This window comes from Kogia breviceps, chromosome 15 (assembly GCF_026419965.1).
Source record: "Kogia breviceps isolate mKogBre1 chromosome 15, mKogBre1 haplotype 1, whole genome shotgun sequence".
NCBI classification, from domain to species: domain Eukaryota; kingdom Metazoa; phylum Chordata; class Mammalia; order Artiodactyla; family Physeteridae; genus Kogia; species Kogia breviceps.
The window spans coordinates 73330893-73353846 of record NC_081324.1 but is presented as its reverse complement, the minus strand read 5'-3'; the positions used below and the strand labels follow the sequence as shown (position 1 = coordinate 73353846).

Genomic DNA, 22954 nt, shown 5'->3' with positions numbered 1-22954 from the left:
ACAGCATTACACGAAAATTTAAAGATTTCTAACAAAAATGTGTAGTAAACTTTAACAGGAGAAAGACTTGGTTAGTTGCAGAGAAGAAATATACCATAACATCATGAAGGAGACAATTTTGCACAAGTTAAAAAATATATGTGCAGGGGAGCAATAAATTAGGAATTTGGGATTAACAGATACACACTACTGTATATAAAATAGATAAACAACAAGGACCTACGACAACACAAAGAACTAAATTCAGTATCTTGTAATAACCTATAATGTAAAAGAATCTGAAAAAATACATATATGTATAACTGAATCACTTTGCTGTACACCTGTAAATAAACTATACTTCAATAAACAAATACACAAAATTTTTTTAAAAGATGTAATGTATTCCCAATTAAAAACACTAACAAGGGACTTCCCTGGTGGTCCAGTGGGTGAGACTCTGTGCTCCCAAAACGGGGGACCCAGGTTCAGTCCCTGGTCAGGGAACTAGATCTCACATGCTGCATCTAGGAGTCCGCATGCTGCAACTGAGAGGTCCACGTGCCAAAGCTGAGAAGTCCGCTTGCTGCAACCAGGAAGCCCGCATGCTGCAGTTAGGACCCGGTGCAGCCAAAATAAATAAATAAATAAATATTCTTTTTAAAATTAAATAAATAAATAAAAATGAGAACACTAACAAGGGAATTCCCTGGCAGTCTAGTGGTTAGGACTCCGCACTCTCACTGCCGAAGGCCCAGGTTCAATCCCTGGCCGGGGAACTAAGATCCATAAGCATGGTGAGGCAAAAAAAACCCCAAAAACCAAACATTAACAAGATACTTTACAGAACTTGAGAACTTGGAAAAATAAATGGGGGGAAAAAAATCAAGAGCAATAGGTGAAAAAAAATAGGATTAGCCCTTTGGAATACTGAAAGCAATCGAGGGGTTGGGTCTCAAACTGATAAATGATTTTCTCTTACAAAATAAATGCAAATAGATGGCTGATTCATTAATTTGCTGACCATCTCTAACACTAGTTTCTGTCCAGTGTTTAAATGTTACCCTCATAATAGACACAATCTTTCATTTCCTAAATCATAGCTTATGCTACCTGTGGTACAGCTAAAATGAACAATTCATGACCAAGACAGAATCTTTAACACAAAGCTCATGTGTAAGAAGTACTGCAGGTCAAATGTTATTTTTCCTTAAATATCTCTAAATGAATGTCTTAGATCCTTTTGTTTTATTATAGTTTTATCATATCATACACAATGAAATAAAGCTAGAACTTAATACTCGTCACATGGACAAGGGAAGTTGTAGTCACATGCAATTCACCTCTGGAAGAGTACCTGTCCTTCTGAGTTACCTCACAGTAGACTCTGGGGTATAAGCTGACCCTCACTCTCCAAAAAGCTATAAGCCTGGTCTGTGTTTGGTAATTCTATAGGCTGTTACTTTTCACCAAGTTAGGATTTAATTTCCTGTCCTTAGCCTTTGAGATTTGATACAAGAGAACACAACTGTGAGTGGCACTTCCCAAAAGAGTGTTATGGGAGAACTGTTCCAGGTACTGTTAAGATGCCAAGCAAACTTCTCCCTTGAGAAAGTGTCTTTTAACATTTAAAATAAAATTTAACAGGTTTCCTTTTTACTGTCCAACTTACCAGAGCTCATAATATGCTAATTAAAACTATGAATTTCCAAAAGAGGGATTTAACAAGCAGCCTTTCTCAAGCTTACTTGATTAAAGGTTCCCTTTATTCTCAGAGAACCACTAATGGCAAAGAGCCCTGGCTTTGGAGTTAAAAATACTTGTGTTCAAATTCTAGCTCTGCCACCCATTAACTATATAATCTTGAGTAATCAGTTTTTTCAACTGTAAAATGGGGGAAACAATACTTAAACTTCAGAGGACCTGACTTAAGGGTAGGTTATACACACAGAGAGTGTTAACAAATGTACCTGATAAATTTTCAACAATACTGCAAATTTGTCCTCCTGAGAACAAAAGTTGATGATACTTATTCCCATACACTCCCTCTCTCCTTACTTTTGTCTTTTCCTTTCAGTGGTCATTCCTGGGCTTAACATTCCTACTTGATTTTCTTTTAATTTAACTATTAAAGTCATACTCAAAAGCTCTCCTATGTATTGACTCACACCTTTCAAGTGAATACTAGAGTATGGAACAAAAGGAAACAAGTTAGTGGGGCTGAGATACACTATTAAGTGAAAAAAACAAGATACAGCATCATAGTGTATAGTATGCTATCATTCTGTTAAAAAGGCATTACAGGGCTTCCCTGGTGGCGCAGTAATTGAGAGTCCACCTGCCGATGCAGGGGACACGGGTTCATGCCCCGGTCCGGGAGGATCCCACATGCCGCGGAGCGGCTGGGCCCGTGAGCCATGGCCGCTGCGTCCGGAGCCTGTGCTCCGCAATGGGAGAGGCCACAGCAGTGAGAGGCCCGCATACAGCAAAAAAAAAAAAAAAAAAAAAAAAAGGCATTACACAAAAGAATGAAGTTGAACGCTTACTACCACCTACAAAAATGGACTCAAAACAGATCAAAGTTGTAAGTGTAAAAAGCCAAAACAATAAAACTCTTAGAAGAAGACATACAAAAAAGCTTCATGGCTTTGGATTTAGCAAGATTTCTTAGATATGATACCAAAAGCACAGGAAACAAAAGGAAAAATAAATTGAGACCTCATCAAAATTCAAAACTTTTGTGCACCAATGGATACTATTAACAGAATGAAAAGGCAACCTACGGAATGGGAAAAAATATTTGCAAATCATACAACTGAGAAGGGACTGACATCCAGAATATGTAAAGAACTCCCACAACTCAACAACAAAATTAAAAAACTTGAATAAAAAATGCGCAAACAACTTGAATAAACACTTCTCCAAATATATACAAATAGCCAAATAAGCACATAAAAAGATGCTCAACACCAACAGTCATCAGGAAAATGCAAATCAAAACCACAGTAGATACCACTTTACACCCATCTGGACAGCTATTATTTTTAAAAAACCAACCAAACAAACAAAAAACCAGAAAATAACAAGTGTTAGAGAAGATATGGAGAAACTGGAACCCTTGTGCATTGCTGGTGGTACTGTAAAACGCTACAGCTACTATGAAAAATGGTATAACTTCTCAAAAAATTAAACAGAGAATTACCATACGACCTAGCAATGGATAAACAAAATGTAGTACATCCATACAACTGAATGTTATTCAGCCTTAAAAAAGGAAGGAAATTCTGACACATGCTACAACATGGATGAATCCTGAAGACATTATGCTAAGTGAAATAAGCCAGTTACAAAAGGACAAATATTATATGACTCCATTTATGTGAATTACCTAGAGTAGTCAAATTCATTGAGACAGAAAGTAGAATGGTGGTTGCCAGGGAACGGGGAGAGAAGAATGGAGGAAATAGTGTTTAATGGATATGGAGTTCCAGTGTTGGAACATGAAAAAGTTCTGGAGATGGATGGTGGTGACAATTGTACAATAATGTGAATGTATTCAACGTCAATGAAATTACACTTAAAAATGGTTAAAACTGGGCTTCCCTGGTGGCTCAGTGGTTAAGAATCCACCTGCCAATGCAGGAGACACAGCTTCAAACCCTGGTCCGGGAAGATCCCATATGCCGCAGAGCAACTAAGCCCGTGCGCCACAACTACTAAGCCTGTGCTCTAGAGCCCACGAGCCACAACTACTGAAGCCCACACACCTAGAGCCCGTGCTCCGCAACAGGAGAAGCCACCGCAATGAGAAGCCCACGCACCGCAACGAAGAGTAGCCCCCGCTCGCTGCAACTAGAGAAAGCCTGCGCGCAGCAACAAAGACCCAATGCAGCCAAAAATAAAATAAATTTATTTTTTTAAATGGTTAAAATGATAAACTGTATGTTTTGTATATTTTACAATAATAAAAAACAGCAGGGTTATACACATACATGTGCCTATATGCATATATTTCTAGAAGAATGGAGAGAAAACACGTTATAAATTTTCTTGTAGAGGGAGGCTGTAGGATCAGGAATGAACGCAATAAAGAGGGGTTGAATATAGTGGTCTACTCTGTATGCACTAAAAACCGATCTATAATATATTAATGGTATGAAAAGACATTCATGATATATTAAGCAGATAACAAAATACTATTTACCATTTAACCTTACACTTACATACACACACACACACACACACACACACACACACACAATCTGCCCAGAAAGAGTCTAAGAAGTGACATTAAAGATCATTAGAGAAAGGTGGGACTATTCAGTAAATGGTGCTGGGACAACCGTATTCCTAACTCACCCAACAGATAAATTAAACTTTATTCTAGACGTCTTAATTTAGTCTTATCTAAAGCCATCTCAATTTAGACTAAATTCTAAATTTGTGAAAAGCAAAGTATTAACCCTAACCCATTCCAACTTACAGAAAAATACAGGAAAATATCTTTAAGACCTCAGGCCAGAAAAGGATTTCTTTTAAAGCACGCCATAAAAGAGACTGATAAATTCTAGACCTAGGTATAAACCCTAGAAAAACTTATAAACACGAACACCAGGAATACATACGAGAATGCTCACAGCAGAACTCTTTGCAATAGCCCCAAACTAGAGGCCTAAATATCCATCAACAGAAGAATAGATAAAGTATGGGATATGCACAGGATGGAACAATATACAGCAGCGGAAATGAGTACAGTAACTCAGACAAGTCTTGGGAACAATATTTATTGAAAAAAGCAAACTATAAAAGATAATATGTATCTTTATAATACTCAAGTTTATAAAAACAGAGCAAAACTAAACATTATGTTGTACAGTAAAACATAAAAACACAGTAAACATAAAACTCATTTTTTTAAAAAAGCAAAGAAATGGTAAACACAAAATCACAATAGAGGTTACCCTGCAGGGGTAGGAGACAGAGGCAGGAGGAGGGATCAAGGAGTACATAGAGGACTTCAAGAGTATTCGTAATCCCGTAGTTATTTAGTTATTTGGTGATGTTCATGAGTGTTGATTATGCTTCATAACTTACATACACAGAACACATTATTCTGTAGATATTAAACATCACATAAAAATGAAAACACAGGGCTTCCCTGGTGGCGCAGTGGTTGAGAGTCCGCCTGCCGATGCAGGGGGCACAAACCTGTGTCCGGGAAGATCCCACATGCCGCGGAGCGGCTGGGCCCGTGAGCCATGGCTGCTGAGCCTGCGCGCCCAGAGCCTGTGCTCCGCAACGCGAGAGGCCACAACAATGAGAGGCCCACATACCGCAAAAAAAAAAAAAAGAAAACACAGTATGAAGCTATTTTTGTGTAAAAAATGATCTACCCCAAAGGGTACTATGAAATGTTACCATGAGTTTTCTAGGTAATTTAAATTTTAGGTAGCTATAATTTTTAAATTACTCCTTATTCGGGATTTCTGATTGTCAGTGAACTTTTGTATAAATTTTTTAAAGGGGGGGGTCACAAGCATATGCATTTTTTTTTTACAGAACTGAAAGACAAGCAACAAATTTAATGAAGGATTTCTGTGGGTTGGTGGGACTCTGAGTAGTGTTCTTACCATTTTCTGTTTATCTAAATTTTCCAAAACTGTACCAATAAAATATGCATTACAGTTCCATAATTCCTTATCTGATACTCCTGCAACTAAAGATGTTTCAGAATCCTGATTTTTTCACTTTAAGAAAGGCAACACAGTACATACATTAGCACTGCCCAACATCCTCAGAAGGGTTTCAGGCAGTACTCCACAATCAAACACAAACATTCCTGGGAATTCCCTGGCGATCCAGCAGTCAGGACTCGGTGCTTTCAGTGCCAGGGCCGGTTCAATCCCTGGTGGGGGAACTAAGATCCTGCAAGCCGCACGGCATGGCAAAAAAAAGCAAAACCAAACACATTCCTGCAGCAAAGTGAAGAGTTACACTAAGTGGGATAAATAGGTCATATAACTAACTTCACATCAATTAAGGTCTTGTGTTTTTACTACCAGAAGAGATCTAAATTAGGGTTTACTACCAGAGGAGTGGAATTATTTAGTATACAAGACCAGAGAAGAAATAAGGCTTCCAATTCTGTCCACACTGGCCCAACAAACTTGAAGCTTAGCCACTTGCAGACTGTGCATTCAGCTGAGAACAAGTAAAATAGCCCTTAAATTAATATTTCATCCTACCAACAAACCAAAGCATTTAAAACTCAACAACTAAAAAACATTATTATTTCTCTCTTTGGCTAAAGCTTTCAAGCCCATTTCAAAAAATGCAGTTAATGAAGAGACAAACTTTATTTGGAAATTATCAAAATCACAATGTATATCAAAAACACAAAGCCACCAAACAAACTGTTGACCAAAAAAAACAGTACCACTCACAGTATTCTTTAATCCCACAGTTGTGCACTGAGGACCTACAATACACAAGGATTTCACGTGGCCTTCAAATTCAAATCCACGAACTCACAAACGGGCGCTGGGTCCACACTACCAAAAATGCCAAGAGCTCAAAGATGAGTGCATTAGGCTATTCCATGTAAATTAAGTACTGATCTTTGTTTTCTTGGTCAGGATACCATCACAGACCCCAATCCAAAGGCATGTGAATTCCACTTAGAATAACTGTATGTTAACACTTAGAAAACCAGAACAATGGCTGATGGAACATTTGTTAGAACATTAAGGTAACCGACTGTCAGTGATACTTAATGCAATAGTCAAATTTGGTGAAAGTATTTGTGTTTTCAACATGCAAGTGCCCATATCCAGTGTCACTGGGGCACTGACTGCTATCTCCTTATCCCTAGCCCATCCTTGAGGCAACAAACTGATCACAGGGGACCACAACCTGATTGCCTTCAGGGGCTAGGTAAATAATATAAACTAGTGATGTAGAGACTCAGTGTACAGGAGCAGAATGTGGTAGGGACTGAGGCAAATTAGAAAATGTACTCCATGGGGGACTTCCCTGGTGGTCCAGTGGTTAAGACTCTGCAGTTCCACCACAGGGGGCGCAGGTTCCATCCCTGGTCAGGGAACTAAGATCCCACATGCTGCAATGTGCAGCCAAAAAAAAAAGTAAAAAGAAAATGTACACTATGAGTAAAGGCACTCATATATTAAGACACTTTTGACCAAATTCAGTCCTTCCAGTAATCAAATGATTGGGACACACAGTCTATATAATGGCCCACCCTGAAATCTCCTTTCTCTCAAAATTGGCTTAATTACATTTGCTGGCATTTGACCCAGCAAATGCCAAACAGTCTCTAACAACACCTCAAACTCATGGAAGAGAGAGGATCCTGTTTATTCTGCTTTAGTTACTGTGCTGGAGTCCCAGCAGGCATAAAGTCATTCATTAATTATAGAGATCAAATCTACAACTTTTTCTGTCTAACCAAGTGAGTTATGTGGTCAAACAGTACAAGTACTGCATAACTGATAAAGAACAGGCCAAAGCAGACCCTGAACATACAGAACAGTTAGAATTAGGACCAAACAACAGCAGATCCAACAGATTTCTTTCATTTGCTAAGAACAATGGAACCTCATACATCCTTAATGATGAGGGAGATCAATGTTTTTCTTCCTCTTGCTAACTAATCTCTACTCACAATAAAAAATTTGACCTGTAAGGAGCTTGCCTCTCTGTACCCTTCTAAAGACTGTCTTCCACATTAAAAAAAAGGGGGGGGGGGGGTCAGTAACAACATAAAATTAAAGAACCAGAAATACAGGCTGATCAAGCACTCATCTGTTTTCCCTAAAGATACACAATCATCATACATGTGAGCAGAAATCTAGATCATAAACTCTTAGACTTCCAGGACTGTATTGTAAAACATGGTAGCTGCTAGCCACATGTAGCTACTGAGCTCTTGAAATGTGGCTAGTCTGAACTGAGAAGACTTTGTGCTAAAAATATAACAAAATATTTCGTTAATAATTTTTGTATTGATTACTACATACAATAAATGATATGATAAATATTTTTGATATACTGAGTTAAATAAATGACATTATTAAAATTAATTTCACTTGTTGCTTTTAATGTGGCTACTAGAAAACTTTAAATTATATATGTTCCTCACATTATATTTCTACTGGACAGTGCTTCCCCAGAGAAGGTCATATTTTACAACTAATTCCTCTAGTGAGTACCTTCCTGGCAAAAAGAGATATGGAGCCCCCCGACCCCCACCCCACACAAAACCACAACAACGTCAGTCATTAAACCAGTCCCAGGACTACTGACGATGCAGCAGGTTGCCAGAGCAATCTGGTCATTCACTTACCCAAAGGGAAGTTACAATCATCTGAGGCTAATTTCTTTCTAAATGACTCTAGCACGTAAAATATACAAGGAGTAGTCTGAAGAAAAATCTGTGAGCCAAAAGATTATACTTTTTCCCTCAATGCTAGATTTTTAGGTAACGAAAACTGAGGTTCAACTTTGGTACTACACTGTTAAGAACAAACATATCTAACCTTCTAAAACCACTGCTTTTTTCCTCTTTTATAAACCCTAAGATATAAATATGGCACAATAATCACTCACACCCACTAGGATGTCTATAATTTAAAAGATGGACAATGACAAGAATTGGTGAGCATTTGGAGAGATTACAACCCTCAGTCATTGCTGTGGGAATACAAAATGGTGCAACCATTCTAGAAAAGTTTGGCAGTTCTTCAAAATGTTAAACACAGAAACCCTAAGAGCCAGCAATTCCATTCCTAGGTATCTACGCAAGAGAAATGTAAACACATCTGCACAGAAACTTTTACATAAATGTTCATAGCAACATTATCACACATAATAGCCAAAAAGTGAAAACCCAAACAACCATCAACAAATGTGTATAAATAGAATGTGGTATATACATACAATTGAATATTTGGCAATAAAAAGGAATGAAGCACTAATACATGCTACAACATGATGGACCCTGAAAACATTACGCGAAGTGAAATAAGTCAAAAGACCACATATTTTATTACTCCCATTTATATGAAATAGACAAGTCCACAGAAACCAAAAGCACATTAGCGGCTGCCAGGGCTGGGGAAAGGGGGAAACGAAGTAGTTGCTAACAGGTACAGGGTTTCTTTTGGGATGAAAAAAATGCTCTAAAATTGACTGTAGTGATGGTTGCACAACTCTGTGAATGTACTAAAAACCACTGGATTGTGTATTTTAAGTTAGTGAGGTGTATAGTATGTGAATTATATCTCAAGAAAGCTATTTTAAAAACATAAAATATTAGAATGAAAACCATAATGTTATAGAAAGGGACCTATATGAAATCCTTCATTTTAGATAGAACAGAATGAACAAGTGAAAGCTAGCCATATGAAAAGGAAGAGAGAATTTCAACTATGGTTGTCTGCATTACTGGCCCGAATTCCTCACCCCTCCCCAAATCTGCTCCTTAGCCCTGTAATTCTGCAGCTCCTCCCACAAAAAGGGCAAGGTTTAGTTTTGTGGCTCCTTGTCTTTGGGTTCCACCACATGACTTGTTTTGGCCGAAAGAATGAAGCAGAAACGGCAGTGTGCCAGTTCTGAGCCTGAGCTTCAAGAAGCCTTGCATGTTTCCACTTGCCCTCTTGTGCTTCTACCACTGTCATGAGAAGAACTTCCCTTGGGTAGCTGCTGCCCATTCAGCCTGGGCTCCAAAATGAACACACATGAAGCAGTCACCCAACTGACTTAACAGATCGGAAGCAAGAAGCAAAGTTGACCCAGCCAACGTGCAGATCAACTGCTATTTTAAGCACTGAGTTATGGGGCAATTTGTTATGCAATATTATGGTGGCAATAGTTAACCAATACAGTAGCCAATTCTCCCACTGTATTTTGAAGAGGTTCCAAGAATGAAAGTGATTATCAAGGTAGGTCCAGCTTAGCACCTTGAATAAAAATAGTTTCATTTACTCAGCTTAACAGAGTGATCTATATCTATAAAGATATTTAATGCTTGTCCCTTTAAGCTCTTAAACTAAAGGTTGAGAGCAATTTAAGATATTACATACTCTTCCATCTTACTAATTTTATTATTTTAGGATTATTATTTTAAAAAATTAAAGACAGAATAATACTAATTTAAATAAACTAGGTACCAAACCACTGAAGTTAAAGACATGAACAAACTATAACCCATGTCCTCAAAACTTTACAGGGAGATAAACAAGGAAACAACTGAAAGAGGCAAGTACAGTGTAATAAGAGAACACAAAGAAGGGTCATCCAGGAACAAAGATGAGAAAGAATGAAGAGGTTACCTGTTATTCCCTTTTTTCTAAGTTGGTTGATAACCTTTAGCCTGGCTTTTAGAATTTCTGCTATTCATGAATACCAGCCTAATACATCATCCTTAGGCCTGCAGGTTATTTTCACCATCGTGCAGCATGCCAAGGTTCAAAAACAAACTCCTAATCCCCCAAACTTCTGGTTTATGCCTATTCCAGATGACTAGGTTAATTAATTAATTAATTAATTTTGGGGGGCTGCGTTGGGTCTTTGTTGCTGCACATGGGCTTTCTCTAGTTGCAGCGAGTGGCGGCTACTCTTCGTTGGGGTGCACAGGTTTCTCATTGTGGTGGCTTCTCTTGTTGCGGAGCACGGGCTCTAGGCACGCAGGCTTCAGGAGTTGCAGCACTAGGGCTCAGTAGTTGTGGCTCGCAGGCTCTAGAGCGCAGGCTCAGCAGTTGTGGCGCACGGGCTTAGCTGCTCCGCGGCATGTGGGATCTTCCTGGACCAGGGCCTGAACCCGTGTTCCCTGCATTGGCAGGCAGATTCTTAACCACTGCGCCACCAGGGAAGTCCCGAATAGGTTATTTAATTCGGACCTAAGATTGAATCACTACTGTATCTATGAAATTTAAAATATGCAGACACCAAGCCATGTATTTTTAAATTGCCCTTTCTGACAAATATCATATGACATCGCTTATACATGGAATCTAAAAAAATGGTACAAATGAACTTATTTACAAAACAGAAATAGAGTCACAAATGTAGAAAACAAACTTATGGTTACCAGAGGGGAAGTGGGGGGAGGGATAAACTGGGAGATTGGGATTGACATATACACAATAATATACATATAAAATAGATAACTAATAAGGACCTATTGCATAGCACAGGGAACTCTTGTCAAAACTCTGTAATGACTTATATGGGAAAAGAACCTAAAAAAGAGTGGATGTATGTATACGTATAACTGATTCACTTTGCTGTACAGAAGAAACTAACACAACATTTTCAATCAACTATACTCCAATTAAATTAAAATTAAAATTTAAAATAATTTAATTTCCCTTTCTGAATATTATTAAACAAGAGACAAAAAAATGAGTCAAAAGAGAAAACAGTCTTTTAGAAACAGGAAAAAAATGAAATGTAAGTTTCTACTTTTAAAAATGTTAACTTTTTAAACAGAAGCTTAAATACAAAAAAATATGAATTTCTGAAATAGAAGCAAAAGAGAGAGAAAATGTTAAATTCTTCAGAAGCTAGTTTCCATATAGCTTATAGCTCTCCTCACACCTCAAAGGAAGTTTCCTGCAAAATATTTTCATTTGAAAAAAATTTCCCTAAAACTGTTTTGCTAATTGCAGAAACAAAATAGCAGAGCTTCTCCACTTACATAGGTGTCATATATGTCACATATTTAACCAGTACCTGTTTGGGAGATAAATTATAAATAGTTAGCAGTCAGTGTGTGGGCAGTTGAAGAAGACTGGGTATAAATGGAGATGTCTACTCTAAAGGGCCTGTGGTCCTTTGTAAATGTCTCCCTTAGGAGTTCAGTTCCCAGGCTGAGTCACTTTCATTCTCTAGGTGCTGTATGGATATTAAGAAGTTAGGGGAATCTGGCCACAACACATGACCCAATTTAACAGCAACAATTTTACTTTTGTATTTTCTTCAAAGAGGAATGAGACGTTATGCAAGTTATTATTTTCTCTCTTCTATGTGCCCTGTCATTTTATGAAGGAGACATTCTATTCTAAAATCCTGCACCTGACAAACTTCATCTCTAAAGTATTCATTCTTTAAAAGAAAAAAAAAAAAAGGGACTTCTCTGGTGGCACATTGATTAAGAATCCACCTGCCAATGCAGGGGACATGGGTTCGAGCCCTGGTCCGGGAAGATCCCACATGCCGCGGAGCAACTAAGCCCGTGCACCACAACTAATGAGCCTGCGAGCCACAACTACTGAGCCTGTGCTCTGGAGCCTGCAAGCCACAATTACTGAAGCCCATGCACCTAGAGCCCATGCTCTGCAACAAGAGAAGCCACTGCAATGAAAAGCCCACGCACCGCAATGAAGAGTAGCCCCCGCTCGCTGCAACTACAGAAAGCCTGCACTCAGCAATGAAGACCCAAAAGCCAAAAATAAATAAATATTAAAAAAATCTGAGTCTCTATTATGCATATAGGTCATTAAACCATGAAATTAATGCTTTTGATCCTACCTTTACAGAGTTCACTGCCAACATGGGAAAAGAGTCACATAAATACATTCAATACAAGGTCAGAAAATCGTAAAAGCACTGCCATCTGACAGGATCAGATAAAGAACTACAGGCATCAGAAGAATATTTCTCCTGGGCCAATCAGAAGGCTCTGTAACAAGAGGACAGCATTTCAGCTGGACCTTGAAAAGACAGGTAGGACTCACATATTTCAGAGGCTTGGGAGAAAGGCTAACCAAGTATACCAGCCAGCTTAAAGAAAAGGAGAAACAGCGAGTAATCCAGTTTGGCTGAAATAACAAATTTTTAAAGAAAAGTAGGGTTACAAGGCCAGATTATTTTGAAAAGCAGACCGAAGATTGGATTTTATACTGTAGGTAATTAAAAAAGCCCTAGTAATCCAAATGTAATACAGTCCAAACTAGTGACAATGTAAAGATCAAAAGAAACAAAGACTGAATGTACACTACATAGCATTCATTCCCCATTAAGTCCTCTTCACAACTCCTAACTGAAATCTGTGGCTAAAAAAAAAAAAGTAGAAATCTCTAAAACTTAAAACTACAGTAAAAAACCAATTTCTTTCCAAGATCAATTTCTCCTGCTTGGCTTCAAATACACAGTTCTCTCCCTTATATAAAATAAATAAAAATAAAAGATCCTTATGACTCTGCTGTCTATATCAACCATCCTCTTTGCTTATGTCTTTCACATTCCATCTCTCAAACAAATGGCCAGTACCCAAAGGACACCTTTATTTCTTCACTACCCATCCCTAATTTGGGTTTCACCCTCACTACTCTGATCTTTATTACAGCACTTTCAGTAACAACTTCCTTTGCAAAGTCAATAGCCTGTTTTTTCTTCATTGTCTTTGAATCCTGAAGCTTTTTACACTATTGCCCCTAAAAATTCTCTGTGCCTTTTCTTTAATCACCATTGACTGCACTTTTTCCTAATTATCCTACCTCTGATGGAGCTTCCCTTGACTCCTCCTCTTCCTCCCATTTCTCAACTGTGAGTTTCCCAGGCCTAAACTCTAGTCCTCCATTCTGTCCTCTCTACACTCTCCCTCTTGGTTAACTGACCTCATCTCAAACCTTTAACTAACTTTAGCTAACCCAGCTGTGGTCCCAGGATGTATTCCTGTAATAAGACTAGATTGAACCCTCTGAAGTTAGGTTTGAAAATGTTTTTTAAGGTATTAGACCTTAATATTTTTAAGGTTATCAGTGCTTGTGCTAATCAGTAGCGTAACAGCATTCACTCTCTAAAACTAGCTTTTACTTCTAACAGTAGTATTTTTGTAAGCAATTTGGAGAAATGAATGTAAATTTCTGGGCATTTATAAAATCAGAGTGTACAGTCAAAGGTTTAAAAGTTAAGGCTGTCAGGCAAGGCGTGAAGATTTAGTCAAGTTTGGAAGGTCAAGCTAGACAATTCTGGGCAAAAATTAAGACAAGGAAATAACAAAAGGTCAAGCACTGTACTTAGGTCAAAATGTGTGTATAACCAGGTTGAAGAAACAATTAACAAAACTTTGCTACACATGTCTTATTTAGGTCAAGAGTGAAGCCCAAGCCTGAAGCCCTCAGATAAAGGGAAGTGAGTATGTCTGGTAGACTTGGTGTGCAGTAAGAAAAACAGATAACCTACCACTAACAGACCCTCCCCTCAGGCATTTTAAGGTAGAAAATTTTCCTGTGCATTTAAAAACAAAACAAAAACAAAAACGAGACAAAAGGGCTTCCCTGGTGGCGCAGTGGTTTGAGAGTCCGCCTGCCGATTCAGGGGACACGGGTTCGGGTTCGTGCCCCGGTCCGGGAAGATCTCACATGTCGCGGATCAGCTGGGCCTGTGAGCCATGGCCGCTGAGCCTGTGCGTGCAATGGAAGAGGCCACAACAGTGAGAGGCCAGCATACCACAAAAAAAAAAAAAAAAAAAAAAAAAAAAAAAAAAAGACAAAGACTAGGATTATCCACGATTATGAGGGAAACTGCCTTCAAAAGATCAAATACAATTATTATGAAAAAATTTAGCCTTTATTCAAGTCACAATTTTTCTTGTTTTGTGGTAAGCAGCACTGGACTATGAAACTTGTGACTAAATGGAGATGACCTTATAACACATTTCAAAGGCAACAATATAGAAATCAATGACAACTTGCAAACTAATATTTCTATTTCTTTTTATATGGCATTATTCAAACATCTCCATAGAATTCTTACTAGAATAGATATCTCAAAATTTAAATGCTGTTTAAATTGTGAAACAAGAAAAATCTTTTTTGTGGGGGAGGGGCAAGATAAGGATAGGGGATTAAGAAGTACAAGCTACTATGCATAAAATAAATAAGCTACAAGGATATACTGCACAGCACAGGGAATAGAGCCAATATTTTGCAACAACTTTAAATGGAGTATAATCTACAAAAAATACTGAATCACTATGTTGTACACCGGAAACTAACAATGTTGTAAATCAACTACACTTCAATTTTTAAAAATATTTAAAAAAAGAAGAAAAAAGAAAAATCTTTTCTGCAGTGAGGAACTCTGTCTGGAGCTGATCCGGGTCTAAAAATGTAGAGAACAAATAACTTGCTTCTATATTGCATGTAGCAATTTTCAAAGCATTTTCACACATATTACCTCACTGAATCCTTGCAGCAACCCTGTGGAGTATGACAGGCATAACCATTGTACAAAATTCAAAACTGGGACTAAGACAAGACTAGGTCACAGTTAATCAGAGATGAAAATCACCTTCAAACTAAAGACTTCTCAATTTAAAGAAACCAGAACATGGGGCTTCGCTGGTGGTACAGTGGTTAAGAATCCACCTGCCAATGCAGGGAACACAAGTTCGATCCCTGGTCCATGAAGATCCCATATGCCACGGAGCAACTAAGCCCGTGTGCCACAACTACTGAGCCTGTGCTCTAGAACCCGTGAGCCACAACTACTGAGCTCATGTGCTGCAACTACTGAAGTCCATGCACCTAGAGCCTGTGCTCCACAACAAGAGAAGCCACTGCAAGGAGAAGCCCATGCGCTGCAATGAAGAGTAGTCCCTGCTCGCCGCAACTAGAGGAAGCCCGCGCACAGCAACAAAGACCCAACACAGCCAAAAATAAATTAATTTAAAAAATAGAAAGGAAAAGAAAAAAAATAAATCAGAAAAGAATTAGATCCTATCTTAGGATTTCAAATAAAATTTAATGAGTGGTACTGACAGAACTGAATACTTTGAGTGTTCACTTATATTCCGTATAATTTATAAACATGTAAAAAGCAATTAAAACACAACTCTACTTTAGTGCATTTTTTTCCAATCCTTTAGTGGTTCTTCATTATCAAACCTGGAACTCCAAAACAGAGATTATCAAGTTTTCTTACCAAGTTAGGGTGAACTGGACCCATCAAGAAATGGGACTTTCTCTTAGGTCTCTATTTGGCTAATACATATTCATCGGTCTAATGCCTTAAAAGTATTTTCAAACCTAACTTTTTCATAGCTCAATCCAGTCTTATCACAGCAAATGAGTGGGTCTGATTTATTTTAAGCTGTGGCCCTAATGAGACCTACTAACAAAATCTGAGAGGTAATTCATTGTGAGCATCATGGGAACTAACTGTAGATTTTCCCTGTAAAACTGAATTTGGTCACATGGAGCCCCTCTAGACATCTAAGAGGTTAAAATTCCAGAAAAGGAGCACTCTGCCTCTAACTCTTTAAGTGAGGATTAGAAAATATGCTATAGAAACTCAAAGTTGCAAACATTTCTTAATTTATACATACAACAAATAAAACCACTATTTTCCTTTAACTCCTAAAGAAGGAACCATTAAACTCCAGAAAATATATTATAGAATTTTGAAAATAAAATTATACTTATGGCTCTATTGTCAAGGACAGCAATCACATAAAGCTTCAGGTACTAAATACAGCCAACTAAAATAGCACTTCATTAGACGTTTTCTTCTTAGGGCATCCTTGATTTTTCATGAGATGGTTTGATGAAACAGGTAAGAATGATGAAAACTAAATAAGTTAATGTTGAAGTAAAATACAATTATACAGAACTACATAACACCTCAATACAGTGGCATTTATCTCTAAAATAAATGATCACAGAAATCTATTTTGAGAAATGCATGAACATTAGGCATTTTAATTTGTAGTACTACTTGATAAATTACAGGCTGATATGGTTACCAAGTCCCCAGCTCCCCAACACTGAGGAAACATAAGAAACAATGAGGAAGGTTATTTCAATACAAATTCATGGTCTTATCTTTCGCTAATTTTAGCTTGAATCATGTTATCGCCAAAACATTATCTTTTTTAAAAAAATTTATTTATTTTGGTTGCACCAGGTCTTAGTTGTGGCAGAAGGACTCCTTAGTTGCAGCATGCAAACTCTTAGTTGTGGCATGCCTGTGGGATCTAGTTCCCCGACCAGGGATCGAACCTGTGTCCCCTGCACTGGAAAGCGAATTTTTAACCACGCCACCAGGAAGTCCCCAAAACATTACTATCATAGCACTTTACAGGCAAAACATGTTTTAAAAATAATAAGCAAATCTAAAGTCTATAATGCTAGACACACATTTTAAAGTAAATAGTTTCTCTCTGAAAAACTTTCACCAGATGTGATGATCACAAGACAATCAGATATGATCATAACAGATAAAGTGATACATAACAGAAATCCAAAACCAGATATAACTTCCATTCCTTCTAGAGATCTGCTCTGCTTTTCATTCTCCAGTTTAGCATTATTTGCAAATACCTGACATTGACAATGTTCACTGTCACACAACATATCACCCAATATAATGCAGTCCTTAGAACAGATCTTCAGACAGGCAGCCCAGGGGGAGGCATGTTCATTCACTGTTCAGTAAATATTTGCCAAACCACCTATTATATGCCAAGCACTGGATAGAGCACCAAAAGAGAAAAACTTTTACCCTCTGTGTAACCTGTAGTTTGTTTACTATCTGTCATCCCTCAAAAACACATACAAAATGAGACCATGAAGAGCCCCACTAATGAATTTGGATTTTATTCTAAATGAGGCCAAAAGCCATTAAAGAGTTTTAAACAGAGGACTGACATGACCTGAGTTAGGCTGTCAGAAGACTACTCAGGAGAATGGATGGCCACTGTGCGGAGAATGGAGGGAACCAGTGAGGAGGCTAACAAGGAACTCAAGCAAAAGAGGGTTAGCTTAGAGTAGTGACTGTGGACAAGGAAGCAGACAGATTCAGCGTTGGAATCTTGGTGTCCAACGGTCTTGACTTAGAACCGTTTTTCTATTTATATCCTTGGGCAAGTCACTTACACTCTCTGAGCCTCAGTTTCCTTACTGAGCAATGATTGTAAGGCCCCAGCACACAGAAAACACACAATAAATTATGATGATACTACTTTGGTAATGAAATTCATGTGAATGAGGTACACATGGACTGACTTCCTTTTCCCCCTACACACCAACATTAACCCTAATATAAGTAATTTTTACCAAGATTCAAGTGCAGGTATATACAAGTACTGCACTGACTCCAACAAGAGAGAAGGTACTGTTTCTCACAGAACTTACGCGAAACAACTGCTCATAAATATACATTGAGCAAGGTGTTTCTCTCAAATTAATAAAAGTCTAGTTTGCACCTTCAATGTGTGTTTTCACATGCATGCTTTTATTTCCTCAGTTTTTATGAATAAAAAGGATACAAGCAGAATCTTGTGGTTAATCGTGACCCGTGATAAAGACTGTGGTGTTACTACCAATTATTTTAATTTCTTCTGTCAATCGCTTTTATTTAAAACTATTAAGGGATGGCACCCTTCACTCTTACAACACTGAGACACCAGGAAACTAAGTTACCAAAAGCTCTCTTTTATATGTATTACAAGCACACATCTATCTGTAGCTTCCTCTTACACGTAATATTCTTTCAACAAAAGACGAAGCACCCTGAAAACCTATAATATTCAATCGTTCAGTATTTACTAAGCAGGAGCTATGGGCAACACAATGTGCTAAGCACAAGAGGAGGACAAAGGTTGGTGTAACTGCATCCTTACCCTCAAAACGCTTACCATCCAGTGAGGAGACTAGGTATTTACACTTGAAAAGGAAGAAGTGAGGCAGACAAAACAAGTGTCAAAAACAAAGAGCTGGGACTTCCCTGGTGGTGCAGTGGTTAAGAATCCGCCTGCCAATGCAGGCGACATGGGTTCAATCCCTGGTCCAGGAAGATCCCATAGCACGGAGCAACTAAGCCCGTGCGCCACAAGTACTGAGCCTGTGCTCTAGAGCCCTCGAGCCACAACTACTGAAGCCCACGCACCTAGAGCCCATGCTCTGCAACAAGACAAACCACTGCAATGAGAAGCCCGCGCACCACAACAAAGAGTAGCCCCAGCTCGCCACAACTAGAGAAAGCCCACGCACAGCAACGAAGGCCCAACGCAGCCAAAAATAAATAAATTAAAAAACAAAAAAACAAAGAGCTTACTTTCAGTTGGGGTGGTCACAGCTGGGTAACAGAACTTTGATAGAATTTGCTAGGAAAAAAGCAGGCACAAGAAACCAGAGAACAACATGAACTTCTGTGTAGCGGCTTTTTTAAAAAAAATTTTATTTATTATGAAAATGTTTAACATGTAAAAGTATACAGAATAAATGGACTCACCACTGAGATTCAACAATAATCAACTCATAGCCAATCCTGTTTTATAATTTACATGTCTTACTCCACAAAAATCCTAAAGGAACCTATTTTCATATGTTTCTACCTTCTTCACTGACTCCACCTCAGACAAATCCATACCACCACAGCAGTCTCCACAAGGTTGATTTTCCTAAAGGACACAGACAAATAAAGTGCAAACCTATTTTCAAAAAAATCAACTCTTGATTGTTGATCAACCCAAGGGAACAGTGACAAAGATACTGCAAAATGACAGACAATCCAAAACGGTTTACATGTACTTTGGGCATACCTTTTCCATACTTATATTTCAATGAGAATGAATAAAATCATGGAGAATTCATGCCAAACAACAACAACAATAAGAAAAAGCACCACAGTTGAACTATCTTGGACAAATCATTTGGGCTCCTGAGCCTAAGTTTCCTCCTCTATAAAATAGGGAAAGATCACCTACCTCAGGGACTTGTGAGAATCAAGTGAGTGTATATATTAAATGCCACCCGGACAGTTCTTTATATTATTGCCTGGTTGAGCTGGGAAGAACTAGTCAGGAAGAAAGCTGCCTGGCTTCCCAATCCTTCCCCTCCATACACCACCATCTTCCAGGATGCTGTAAAAACTTTCTCCATCTCAAAACATGCTAAAGGTGAGGAGCTAAGCATTCTGATTTCAAGGAGCTTCTTTCTTTACCTGTAAAGCAAACTAAGGGGCCTGAGATTGAAGGAAGTATTTCAGGAGGATAAATCTTATAAACTGCCAAACTTCACTAAACAACCCTCCTTTAAGTAGCAGAGCCATCCAACATCACACAGTGTGTGGCCAACCTACCTAGTAAAACACTCTCATTATCCCCAATTCTTGGCCACTGTGCTTATTACTCTTTGAACCATCCACGGCCTCTCTACAGCACAGTACCAACAGAAGGATCCTCATCAGGACTCTCAGCTGGGCCAGAGTGTTAAGACGCTCAAGATGAGTTAGTTAGCACAAGGCACGCAGGGGCACCTTCACTTCCTTTCTTATCCTGCCCATAAGAAAGCTCTAATTCTTTAGATACATTCTAATCCTGTGTTCCGAATCACCTGCTACAGAGAGGCAGCTCACTGTTGCTCAAAACAAAGTAGTTTAAACGTCTTTTAAAAATACATATGTTGTCACAACTGTTCACTAAGATTTTAATTCTTGCTTTAGCATTGCTTTCTCTCAATCTCTCAGTTATCTTCTTTTTGAGACTGTATATACGTCACTGAAGTTCCCTTTTGAATTATCATCTTCAATCACCAATCCTCTTCCCCTACGTGAAGACACAATGAGTTCCTGACTTCTCATAACCCCAACCACCACAAATCATCCGCTCAGTTAAAGCCTTCTACCCAAAGCCATTCCTTATTTTCAAATATTACCCATTTCTTTGCTGTTTCCCTAAGATGATCATAATATACTAAAACATGGCACCTTACAGTTTACCCTGTGCTTTGTAAAGTTATTCATTTAATCCTTACAGCTTATGAAAAAGGTAATCCCCCTATTTTATAGGTAAGGAGAAAAGAATGGAAAACTTACTATCTTGTCCAGTTGTAAAGCGAGTTAAGTGGTGAACCCCACATCCAAACCAACTCTAAACGCCATGCTCTTCCCACTCTACTATGCTTTTTTCTAAGAAGGGAAAGCCTCTAGTTCTATCCCACACCACACTGGCTTCACAGAGTAAACCACCTTCGAACAATCGCTCTAGACTGCAACCAGATTTTCCATCCCTGCACCTACCACCATCCCATTTCTCGCCTCCTCCCCACTCCACTCAAGGATACTATCACCATTCCTTCAGCTCCCTCCTGCAAATATTCCACCTCTGCCTGCTAAAGGGAGGTGTCCCATCCCCCTTTCCCCAAACCGCAGCACTCCCTTCTCAAGATAGGTATGTTCTCACTCCATAAACTACACAGTACGCCTCCCAGTCCTTAACAAGCTATTTTATAACTTTAAAAAGTCCCATTTAAATGGACATAACTTGTAGATCCTCCATCACCATATGTGACCCAGGGCACCGGGTCACTTCATATTCTACAGAACAGGATACCAACCCTTACAAAGATTCTGCCCAGGCCCCACTGTCACCAATGACTTCCTGTCCAGAATCTAGTTGTCCAAACAGTCTCCTCTTCCAACCTCTTCACCAGGGTGTCCCTCCAGGGTTCCCAAGACTCTCTCCTTCCGCAGCTTTCCTCCGCTCACACCTGGGCCTCTGCCCACCCTACCAACTCTCCATTCACTCCCCATCCCAAGGCTAAGCAGCAGCCCCAATAGAGGTGGCTCCTCCTCTCTCACAACTTCCAAGTTCAGCCTCTTATCACCTGTTCTCAGAAGATGCCTCTCAGCTCCGTGGCCCACCTTTGCCCCAGCCCGCCCCTCTCCACCTTTTCCATTGCTCCTGCCCATCAGCCACCCCCTCAAGGCCAGTTCCGGGGTGCCCGCGGGAATCCACTTCCCTTCTGCGGGCTTCCCACCCCGGAGTCAAGCTCCCCTTCTCCATCACCTGCTCCGCCCATGACCAGATGACATCCGCCGCGGAGGCCTCCTCCTCCTCCAACCCCCTCCTCGGACGCTGGGTCCCCGGCCGCTCAACGCCTTACCCGAGCGTCTGCCGCCCCCTCCGGTGGGGGTGAGGGGGGCGTGCACCCCTATCCCGCGGCCCCCAAACAGGCACCTGTTCCTCCTCTTCTTCCCCCCGGGCTGGCCTCGCCGGCGCCCCGACCCCCACCCTCGCCGTGCCCCGGTCTCCCGGAGCCCCGCACTCACCACGAGTAGGTCTGCTCCGCCATGGCGCTTACTCTCGAGGGCTCCGCTGCAGGATGTGGCCGGGCCCGGCGGCGGGGGAACGAACGGACGGCGGGCTCGCTCGGGCCGGGAACGGAAGGCGCGGCCGCGGCCCGGCGCTCGCTCGCTCGCTCACACCGCGGGCGGGCGGGCCGGGAAGGCGGCTGGCGGGGAGAGGCCGGGCTCCGAGGCGGCCCCGCTCCCTGGGCCCCGGGGCGGGGCGGGCTCCGCTCTCGGCCTCCCTCACCGGCGGCGCCGGCGGCGGCTCCGCTGCGGCTCTGAACCCAACATGGCGGCGGCGGCGGCGCTGAGAACAAGGGGGCCCCGGGGCGGGCGAACGGCAAGAGGGCCCCGCGCTCACTGCGCGCTGGGCCGCGGGAGCCCCGCGCTCGTGCGGCGGCGGCGGCGGCCGGAGGACATGGCCAGCGGGCGGAGGCGGAGGCGGCGGCGGCTGCGGCTGAGGGGGGCGCTAAGCGGCGAGCCGACGCCGCTCGGCTCACACCCGCGAAGGGGAGGTGAGGAGGGGGCGGGGGCGAGCCTTGGCCCTGCACGGGTCACGTGTCCAAAACACGCTCACGTGATGCGCGCGCCCCGCCCCTCGCGCCGGGCACATGCGCGGAGACGTCGGTTTCATAGCTCGAGGCTACAGTGGCTCTCTCGGCTTCTGGCTGTTCTGCCACTTCCCGCCGCTTGGTGCCGCACCCTCCCCACGCGGAGAGGTCGCCTCGGACCCCCTCCCTTTACCCTTTCCGAGGGGCTGCTGCAGCTAGCCAATCAGGGGCCCCGATGCACGTCTGTTGGCTGCCACTCAGCTGTCACCCATCAATCAAGAGTCTGCTGCCCGCGGGTTCCCAGCTGTCAGTCAACTTGTCAGTCAGCA

The 22954-nt window shown here is 40.7% G+C and overlaps 1 protein-coding gene across 4 annotated transcripts in view; it reads right to left on the bottom strand.

The window, feature by feature from the left end:
- SPPL3 (signal peptide peptidase like 3) overlaps window positions 1-22610 on the bottom strand; it is a 112888-nt gene extending 90278 nt beyond the window's left edge. Inside the window, exons 1-3 of one of the 4 annotated variants that reach the window (XM_067015771.1) lie at window positions 22057-22610; window positions 19340-19405; window positions 19060-19108 (exon numbers count right to left, since the gene is read on the bottom strand). Coding sequence is in view for 1 of the 4 variants with exons in the window: in XM_059040562.2 (XP_058896545.1) it covers window positions 22057-22079 (23 nt within the window). In the remaining 3 variants the exon portion in view is untranslated. The remainder of the gene's footprint in view (window positions 1-19059; window positions 19109-19339; window positions 19406-22056) is intronic. The other 3 variants (XM_067015772.1, XM_067015774.1, XM_059040562.2) reach the window with 3 other exon arrangements.
- Window positions 22611-22954: the final 344 nt, after the last annotated feature.